General features: G+C 43.6%; 1 protein-coding gene across 2 annotated transcripts; it reads right to left on the bottom strand.

The window, feature by feature from the left end:
• Positions 1-771: 771 nt before the first annotated feature.
• Positions 772-10,322, bottom strand: LOC103367546 (mitochondrial division protein 1). Of its 2 annotated transcripts, XM_008295620.1 has the most exons (13): positions 10,078-10,322; positions 7,430-7,548; positions 6,735-6,976; positions 6,266-6,389; positions 5,903-6,024; positions 5,282-5,368; positions 3,812-3,901; positions 3,357-3,445; positions 2,163-2,385; positions 1,909-2,031; positions 1,596-1,761; positions 1,256-1,344; positions 772-1,109 (listed from the first exon to the last, which is right to left on the bottom strand). In XM_008295620.1, exons 1-13 carry the CDS (start codon positions 10,165-10,167, stop codon positions 1,006-1,008), a joined length of 1,668 nt encoding a protein of 555 aa, XP_008293842.1. In that variant the 5' UTR covers positions 10,168-10,322; the 3' UTR covers positions 772-1,005. The 2 variants fall into 2 exon arrangements, with proteins under 2 accessions (XP_008293842.1, XP_008293843.1); XM_008295621.1 differs by lacking the exon at positions 5,282-5,368.
• Between the last annotated feature and the right edge of the window lie 100 nt (positions 10,323-10,422).

Here is a 10,422-nt window from a genome sequence, read left to right as displayed (position 1 = left end):
CTGTTTGGCTCCCGTTGACATATTTACAGTGCACACACCTGAGCACAGCACATCACTAGAGGTATCACGCATGGAGTCAATACTCTATGTGGCACTTTGAACAGACAGCAATAACTTCTTACCTACAACTACTGCTCAAATGCCACAGAAATGTAATTTAAAGACACACGAGCACACCAAGAGACGGACACAAAAACACATGCACTCCGACACATATCAGTTATCATGCCTACCTCTGGCAGTGAAGAGAGGGAATGAGAGAGGAGACAGAGAGAAAGGGGGAGATACAGAGAGCAAGTGAGAAAAAAAAGCATCGGTTGCCTTAGCGACTGAGACATGGAGAGTCTGCTAGAGTAAGAGAGGAGAGAGAGAGAGCGATGTAGGAAGGGCAAGGGACTGTAGGAAAGAGATTTAAATGCTAATTATGTTTTTTTTTTTTTTTTTTAAAGAAAAAAACAGTTCAATTAAACGGACACAGAGGGAAAAAAATGAATTTGACGAGGCAAAGAGAAATGATACTGAGGACGACATTAATAAGCTCATTTTGGAGGCGAGAGGTAAAAAAAAAAAAAAACCCTCTCAAAAATGTTTACAAAAACAGCAAGGACACCTTAGAGAGAAGGAGACACAGATAGGGGGAGTGAACAGAGATGGAGTAAAATTTAATTTGCATTCATTTAAACAGGTTGCACCAGCAGAGGAGGTCCATGAACTGGTGTTTCAAAGAGACAGGGTCAGATGGAAATAAAAAAAGACAACCAAAGATGCAAATTTGGAGGTGCGAGTCACAAAGTGACAGCTTTATTGTATGTGAAAAGAATATTTACATCAAACAATCTGCCTATCACTCACACATACACACATACTTACTCCATCCATATGCTCCCCCTCCAACACTGATACTCAGTTTGTCACACTTCACTCCCCTGCACCCTCCTTTGCTGTCACTACGTTCCCACCCTCTCATTTCCTCTTCATGGCTGCAGGCCACGGTGTCCTCAGTTCTCACTGGAGAACGCAGCGGAGCCACGATCTAGACCCACCATCCTCCGCATGATCAGACCAGCTGTCTTTCCCTTCATCGTTGTCATCATCATCATCCTCATAATCTAAATTTGACAAGGAGGTTATGAGGATTTGTCACAACACGCATCATCTAAAATCACCACAATAGTGCAATGCCATGGTTACTCACTGAGACTGTGAGTCAGTACACAAAGACATAAAGATGTGTATAATTGCAGCGTGTCTGTACCATCAGTATCCTCGTCACCTTCCGTGTCCCCCTCTGACTCCTGCAAGCAGGAGTCCATTCCACTGTCTCTCCTTACAGTGACGTCACCCCTGTAACATTTACATAAACAATTAATAATAATAATAAGAAGAAGACAATTAATAATAATAAGAATAATAGCAGTAGAGGGGTGTCAAATTCAGTTAAATCCATTAGCACACATTAAATCCAAGTAAAACTTATTTTACTTGGAATTAGCAATGAGTTGACCTCAGGAAATAATGAATATTCAAAATGGGAACACAACAAAGCAGCTTTGATTAAAATCTGTTCACGTGTTGTTGACAAGTATCATGTGCACCTCTGCTTCCCAGAACTGGGGAGTTGCTCCAATACAGTGAGGTTGTGACCTCCAGTCACCCATCGGTGGTCTCCACTCCCAGTGGTCCACGCTGCAAAGCACAGGATTCTGGGAGCATCAGGCCAGGCCAGAGAGACCAGATACTGACACTGTGGCAGAGAGAACACTGGAGAGAGGAGAGACAGATGAAAGGAACAGAGGTCAACAGAGGAACACAAAGTGGTTTCGATTTTGTCTTAACTCCTCATTGTGTTCTCAAACTTTCAGAGTGGAGACAGTAGTGACTGGTTGCACATGGTTTACTGTGACTCACAATTTAGTGTGCTCTCTCCGTTTGCCAGATCGTAGCAGGAGCTAATTAGGAGGCCCCCTGTTTGGTGAACACAATCTGTTACCCCGGTGATGTCGCTGTGATTGGTCACTCTGGATGTGGCTCCTGTGATAATTAGACAGATGTTAGGTAGAAGGATTATGCAGATTTATCTTCATCTACCTTCTGTTTTCAATCTTTCTGTCTCTCTCTCTCTCTGACGCACACCAAAGCACCCATCTCAGCCCAGGGCTCACCCGTCCTCCAGTGCAGGATCTTTAGCCAGGCTTGACCGTAAGCCAGGAACACTCGGTCTCCCCGCGGGCTGAGGGTGAGACGCCCGTCCACCCCCCCTCTCAACCCCGTCACCTGGCTGCTCCAGTGGTGCAGCAGCATCAGGGGGTCACGATCTGAACACCGGTTCTCCCACACAGACACCCCTCCCTCGGCCGAGCCACTGAACACCAGCGGACCCTGAGACTGCGGAGGGCACAACGGACATGGTTGTCATGGTGATTTGAGTCTTTACCCATTGGTTGTGTGCGCATGTTTGTGTGTGTGTCTGCATGCATGTGTGAGAGAGAAAACACGACTGTATGCACGTTTGGGCAAATGGAGGAGAAGTGTGTGAACAGTTTCAAAATGTTCCTGTGCCTCTGTTGGTTTTAGAAAGGATTGTGCGCTTTGCATGACAAACGACAAAGAGGACGACAATGACGAGTTGCACTTTAATTCTTCAGGCATATTATGATGATTGCAAATTGGAAAAAATGTGCATATGCAGCTCGGGTTTTCAATATTCATAAAAAAAACCTTTTTGCTCAAAATACGCACAGAACGCTCGGAAATTGGACAAGCTCTACGGCTTACATCTCAACAAATATCTTTGATTTCCATTTGAAAGCAATAAACAAGGGAAGCTTGCGTGAGGACAAGAAATAGAAATATAGCCATTTATTTTCCTGAGAAGAAGCTTTTTCACAAATGAGTAATCACGATTTTTATGCTGGGGCGGCACGGTGAAGCAGTGTTTAGCACTGTCGCCTCACAGCTAGAAGGTCCTGGGTTCGAATCTGGGCCTGGGGTCTTTGCATGTTCTCCCTGTGCCTGCGTAGGTTCTCACCAGGTACTACGCTTCCTCCCGCAGTCCAAAGACATTCTTCATGGTTGATTCTAAATCGTCTGACGGTGTGAATGTGAGCGTGCTTGGGACCCTATGATAGACTGGCGACCTGTCCAGGATGTACCCTGACTTTGCTTTGAGTCGGCTGGGATAGACTCCAGACCCCCCACCACATTACAGAGGATTCAGCGACGTATAAATAATAAACGAACCGACTTTTAAACTACTTACGACAGCTTCATGTTGTTAAAAATAGGCTGGAAGTGACAGTTTAAGCAGTTCCCGTTTGGAGAGTGCGCCACGGTCAGCAGGTGAATGAGCCACCTACCTGGATGGAAGTGACTGCTTCCTGGTGAGCATTGACTGACTGGCAGTTTTGGAAAGAATGCCAGCTCCAGGCTTGAACTTTCCCCCCATCTGCAGGGTGGCGAGAGCGTGAGGTTAATACGTGTTGACAGGGGACTGGCAGTCATTATTGTTGGTCACAGTTGACCCACCTGAGCCTGACTGCCTACACTGTGTGCTTCCATCTCTCTGATTCAGCCTGATAACCCTACGCTGCACTCTCTCACTCACTGGCAGATGATGCCACAGTGTTGAACTAGGCATACATAGAAGTAAAGACTAACACAAACTGGGATGAAACGGTGCATGTACATGTCTCAGAAGCACATACATGCACAGAAGCAGGTGAGATTCAAGTATAATGCGATACAAAAATGTCTGGGTCCAATTATTGTCTTCACTGTTTCGTTAATAACCACCGTCCTTATAAAAACATACCTGATCCAGTGATGATGTAACCGTCTTCCTCTGGCACAAAACAGAGCGCAGTCACGGCGTTGAATGTGTAGATAGACTTAACACACTGCCCTTAAGGTAACAATAAAACACTCATTTAAATAAAACAATGCAGGCCATCACTCACACAGGCATTCACTAATTAAGATGTGCATGGGTAATAAACTGAGGCTCCATCTACCTTAATCCGCATGTACAGACAGGTGAAAGACTAAAGAAAAAAACTACACCAAGCGTCTCAATAGGGAGTTGGGGGATCTCGTACTGCTAAAACAGCTCCAATGCACCTTGGGATTCTACAAGTCTGTAGAACTCGACTGAAAGGGATGGAACACTATTCCTCCAGAAGATATTCCCTCATCTGGTGAAGAGCGCTGTCTGAAATGTCGCTCCAAAATCTCCCATAAGTGTTCTATTGGGCTGACATCTGGTAACTGCGAAGGCCATAGCATGTAATTCACACCATTTTCATACTCATCAAACCCTTCAGTGACCCGTTGTGCCCTCTGGATGGCAGCACAGAAGACAGAGGATAAAGCATTGATTTGCGTTATTTCTAAAGGAACACTATATGACCGCAACTTGCTGCTTTAAAAATATACATAGTACAACTTGGACTACTAGTTTGGTGATATCGAACGCTGTGCTAATCAAATTTTCTTAGTGGCATGGCCTCATTACTTCTCGTGAGTGATTACGATTGACTACACCTGCTGACTTGTCGGAGCCCATTTAAATAGGGGCCTGTTTATTACACTCATCAGTCAAGAACGCTACAATGGAATAAAAAAGTCTACGGAGCTCAGCACAGATCTGAAAAAGCAAATCACTGACTTAAATACGAAGTGTGTCAGAAAAGTTCCAGGACTCGTGTCACAAAAGATTTATTTCAAACCACAATCAGGAAACAAACACAAGCTATCACTTGCTGCTGAGAGACAATCGGTCTGGATTGTCAAGATTGAATCAAGAACACTATACAGACCACCAAGCATGGTGGTGGTAGTATCATGCTCTGGGCCTGTTTTGCTGCCAACCTAACTGGTGCTTTAAACAACATGAATGGTATAATGAAGAAGGAGAATTACCTCCATTTCTTCAGGAAAATCTAAAGTCATTAGCCACAGATTTGGGTCTTTGACACAGCTGGGTGTTCCAACAAGACTATGATCCCAAACACACAATAACAGCGGTAAAGAAATGGGTAAATCAGGGTAGAACTGAGGTTTTAGATTTACCTTCCCAAAGTCCTGACTTAAACCTCATCATTAACGTGTGAGGTATGCTGAACACGCATTTCAGGGATTCCATCATAGAAAATTGAGAGTTATCAGAGTCATTGGAAACTCAAGACTGCCATGCTATACATGCTCTTTACAAGGGTATGTATACTTTTGTTCACGACTGCATATATGTGTGTATGGGTGTGCATGTTCGTGTGCTTTAGCCTACCGGTGCTCAGGGCCCAGATCTTCACGTTGCAGTCTGCAGAGCCACTTAAAATAAACCTCTCTTTGTCGGACAAAGACAGGGACCAGGCTGGTGGGAGGGGAAACACAGATAAAAGAGCGGAAGGGGGCAGACACAGATGAGGAGGAAGAAACAATCATCAGAAAGAGACAGATGGATGAGGAAAAACAGATTAGCTGACAAGAAGCTGCATTTAAGTGACGATGTACAAAAACAAAAAAAGGCAATGCAAGAAAGAGACAGAGAGAATAAACATGACTTTTAAAAGGAAGCAAACAATTATCCCGATGAACACTGAGTGGCTGTGATTCGACCGAGTTGCATCATTAATGAAGTGCACTTCTAGACTTGGTATTTTAAGTTGGGGAAGCAGGTGGGGAGGGACAGTAGGAGGAGAGCTGTTTGGAGTTTAAATGATGAAAGGCTGGCTGTTTCACACAGACAGTGCACTCGCTGAAGTGTCTACTGAGGTTATCTCTCACAGGGGTTGATCTGATGAACTGCTCCTATAATTACCCGGCGGCAGGACACAAGCATTACTCAGCCGTAGTTGGCCCACATTTAAGGATGTAGATGTATGTATGTATATGCATGTGTCCTCACCTAGCCTCTTGCAGTACTCAGGGGGAGGAGCAGACAGACAGGTGACTCCGCCGGTGTGACCTCCCAGGTTCTTTTGCTCTGTTGCCGTAGGAACGTGCCACACCTTCACTGTTGTATCTCGACTTAGAGAAAAACGGACAGAATTAGAAAGAGGCACAAGAAGGGAGAGGCAGTGAAAGCAAGCAAAGTTAAAAGGCATTTGACATAAACCGCAAGAGATTTGTGCCGAGTGATCAGGGCGGGGGAGGAAAAACAAATATGTGTCAAACAGCGAGCAAGAGAGGGAGGGCCTAATAACTCACAAATTAGGTGAAACGTTCACGTTGCAAATCTGTAAGGCAACATGGGAATTTCCTCCTTTACCTTCCAGAAACCACCAGGTTGTCAACAGCAACCACACAGGTGACTATGTCATTGTGACCCTCCAGCAGCCTCAGACGAAACTTTGACTTTTCCCAAGATGCTTTGAGGGACGTAAATTCAGCTTCTGTGAAGGGAATAATTTGTGCATTTAGCAATGTTGACTCATAAGCACGCTGGCTTAATAATCTACACAGTTCCTCAATATGGATTAGTCTGCCACTGCAAAACATGCGTGGGGCTAAATTAGCTCCAAGGATGCAAAACGTGGGCCCTGTCTTCAGGGAAGCGAATGCAGTCTGTTGGTTTAATACAGGCAGCCACATGAGCTTGTTAGCACTCCTCGGGGCATACATGTATAATCTGATTTTAGATGTTATTCGCAAATGAGGGCACCATATTGTTGCACTTTAAACAGCCCGCAAAAAACTGTAATGAAAATTTCTTAAGCCACACTCCCTAATTATTCCACCTTGCTGTTGCAGTTGTTGCTCCTTGTCAAAATCTGGACAGCGTCTTGACGTGTCTCGACAGTAATCTGACACCTTGGCCGGCTCTGTCCTTTCCCGCTGTCTGCCTATCTCTGCTTCCCCCACTGCCTCCTCCTGCCTGGCAGCTGGCACTGGCGTCGCTTGAGCTTTGGACTCCTTTTCTCCCTTATGGATCTTTGAGGCTGGAGGCATTTGTGATGGAAGGGCCTCGGGGGCATTCTCCCTGTGCCAGTGCAGAAAGCAGAAGCTGAATAAATAATCAAGATGCAAACTGCACACAGCATCCTTTGTGACAGAGAGAGTACCTGTAGAAGATCTCCAAGTCTCAGACAAATTAAAAACAGTCCTTACTAATGAGCTCCTTGTCTGTGCATTACAAAAAAGTACGGATGCTGTCCACGCATGCCTAATTCAATGAACAGCAAAAGGCCCTGAGGGGATTAAATAGGGAGGATGACATCCCTGATAGATGTTTATGTGACACATTACGATCAGTACAAAGTCCCCTTTTTTAAAAAGCATGAAAGTATTTGACCTCCAGTGTTTGGATAGACATATAAAAAAGATCAAAGCCTTCAAAGTGAATGTTGTTGCTTTTGAAGAATTATGCCTCTCTCCATCTGCCCCCCCACCCCCACCAACCCACCACCGCCCAACCTCTTCCTCACTTCCTTACACTTGTCTTTTCATCTTCTCCTTTTTTCCGTCTCCCACAATCCCAAGAGTTTGCTGCGGGCCAGAAAGCTGCAGCTGAAGCTGAGCCAATCTGGAACGCAGCTCCGCCTTCCTGGAGATCTGAGAAGGAATACGGCACAAGATTGGTTGTTAACCAAACTGCTAAATCCACAAGTTGTTTATGTGTACAACCAACATACTCAGCCTGTCCTGACCTATTAGGCTGCAGCACATAACATACGCCATACTCCTATCTGACTGCGAGCTCTGAAATATGCATGAGCGAGTGAATTGGGCACAGCCATTTATATCAAGGGGCTGTTTTCTCTGTTAAAGAAGAATTCCACCAAATTTTAAACAATATATTCCTCAGTTTATTTGTCTGCTATTACTCTGTCTGTGAAAGCAACTGTGTGTGTTTTTTTTTTCAGTTCTGATAGCGCTTTTATGATGCTGATATCATTATGGTTCTTGTCTGCTCGGGGTTGTAGATTGTTGCCAAATGCTTGCTCAAAGTGAATCGCAGGGTTTCTCTCTATAATGTAATATTGTAAAATCTTAGCCTTACAATGTGAAGTGAATTGAACTACAGAATTTAAAAAGGGGTTGGGGCCCTTAATAAGACACAAAGATTCTTGGGGTAATTTAGAAAGATATATAGGTTGTCCAGCAGGGTGGCTTTGACTCTATTGTTTACTATACGAGGTGTGTCAGAAAAGTTCCAGGACTGGTGTCACAAAAGATATATTTCAAATCCAAACTACAAACTACAAGTTTCCCCTTTCCAAGTAATCCTCCTGGAGTCTAACCCACTTCCCCAGCCTCCTCTGCCACGCCGCCATGCACTCCTGGAAGGATTCTTCCAGGATCCTCCACAGCTCCGTCATCACAGCCATCTTGATGTCGTCCACGTCTTCAAAACGGGTCCCCTTGATGACCTCCTTGAGCTTGGGGAAGAGGAAAAAATCCCACGGAGCCAGGTGGGATGAGTAGGGAGGATGCTGCAGCACAGCGATGTTCTTCTCAACCAGGAACTGTCGAATGCTCAAGGCGTTGTGAGCAGGTGCGTTGTCATGGCAGTCACGACTTGTCCTGCCACAACTCTCACCTCTTCTCGTGCACTGAACAAAGCAAACACCGCAGGATCTTTTTGCAGATGTGCTGGTTGATCATCAGAAGGGGAAAACACATAGTTTGGGTTTGAAATATATCTTTTGTGATACCAGTCCTGAAACTTTTCTGACACACTTCGTACTTTCAGCACTGTCTGCAGCACATGTAGCAGAGCATGTAATACAGGTGCTGAGTCAAGCAGAGTCTTCACAATGACTCCACAGCAACTGGTGTGTGAAATAAAATGCTGGTGAGACAACAAACGTTGATTTTTTTTCATATCCCCTTTTCAAACATCAATCTGACATAAGCAACAGCAGCTGATACATTATTATCGGAGATTTTACTCCCTGAAAATGATCTGCATCAGCTCCAAAAAGTACTGGTCGAGTTCGACAGGAGACAACACTGAGTTGAATTGCAGAAAACGGATTATTTTAAATGGCAGAATAAACCCAGTCACTGCATTAAGATAATATTATCATTGGTCAACAACTATATTATTTTGTAGTTAGATTGTCTGTAAAAACTTTAACCTGAAAAGTAACAAGTAAATATTTCTGCCAATTAAATACAGTGAACACAGGGTATCATTTTTCACACGTGAAAGGAGGGAAGTAGAGCTGTAGAGGAGCATATAATGGTAATACGCATGGAAAGTAAACTAAAATTGCATTTAAGTACACTACTGAGTAAATGTTCTTAGTTGTGTTCCTCTACTGCTTCTAAGTCTCACAAATCTATGGAAGTGCAACACTAAAAAAATGCTCTCAAGTCACTATGGTATAATCTAGTTGATAAATAAACCTTTTAAATAAATAAGAATGTGGCTTGATGAGGAACTTACGTTTGTGCTGTCATTGTTTGATTGATCAGTTCAAGGTAACTATGGCTTAAAACTGAGGAAACTTGTAGTAACCCATATAAATGTTTTTTTATTTACTGGTGCAATACCAGTAACCTTCACTGACATTAACAAATATTTTTTTTAGCTGCAAATGTGTTGGATGTCATTCACTTATCTTCCTGTTCCTAATTAAAAGAAACTTATCTCTTGTAGGGTACAGCCATAATTAATAGCATTCAGCTTTTGCCCTTTAACAAGTGGGTGCTTTTCTGAACTTTCAGATAATTATTTTCCTGATGTGCTCTGCTCAACATGTGATCTTCTGATCTGCTAAGTTCTTAGGGCAAACACTGTCAAATTATTCATTGCACCTTCATTATTTATTCATGTTAATCACTGTCTTTATGGTGCCAACACTGCTATTGCAGGTTTAAGAAGCCTTTATACCTTTACGGCGCATCAGCATCAATAAACACAATCTTTATTCATCTCTCTTTTTTTTTTTTAAACTGTCTGAGCTTGGCTGCTGTGTGCCAAACCTGTGATGCCCTAATGTGCTGTTTTGTGCAGTGAACAGGCCACTATAGCGTTCAGTGTGCATGTATTTATGTGCACGGGAATGTGTGGATTATTAGCCAGTTACGCACAGATTTAATTAAAAGGAAAATGTAGATTAAGTGTTTCTGTACCTTGAATCTTTCCTCAGGGGTGAGAGTGATTTTTATTTCCAGATTTTCAATCTGTCTCAACTTCTTTTGCAGCTTCCTCACTTCCCCCATTGAGGCTCTGGCGTTGTCCTACAGCTCAACTACACTTTAAACTGTCTAAATCTCAAATTGTAAGAAAGCATCATAGAAAAAATATTGCACGTTAATAAGTCTGACAATGTCTAAATCAGTAACGGAGGTTCTGACAACATTGCGTTGTTTAGGAGAAACGTGTCGCCGGAAGTTGACGCTCCAGTAGAAGTGTGAAGCTTCCGCACAGCGGCCTCGTGTGGCCACTTCAGGAGGTTGTTTTGAAACGTTTAAGAT

The sequence above is a fragment of the Stegastes partitus genome, unplaced genomic scaffold, assembly GCF_000690725.1.
Source record: "Stegastes partitus isolate 25-593 unplaced genomic scaffold, Stegastes_partitus-1.0.2 Scaffold1061, whole genome shotgun sequence".
Taxonomy (NCBI): Eukaryota; Metazoa; Chordata; class Actinopteri; family Pomacentridae; genus Stegastes; species Stegastes partitus.
The sequence above is the reverse complement of the archived record's forward strand: the minus strand, read 5'-3'. Positions and strand labels throughout refer to the sequence as shown.

What these genes read in the sequence shown, in the direction of transcription:
- LOC103367546 (XM_008295620.1), bottom strand. Translation starts at nt 10,167, where the DNA reads ATGGGGGAAGTGAGGAAGCTGCAAAAGAAGTTGAGACAGATTGAAAAT. An exon ending in AAGCAGTCACTTCCATCCAG is followed by an intron (nt 2,386 to 3,356) that starts GTAGGTGGCTCA and finishes TGCCCTCCGCAG; the next exon opens with TCTCAGGGTCCGCTGGTGTT. An exon ending in GATCCTGCACTGGAGGACGG is followed by an intron (nt 2,032 to 2,162) that starts GTGAGCCCTGGG and finishes TAATTATCACAG; the next exon opens with GAGCCACATCCAGAGTGACC.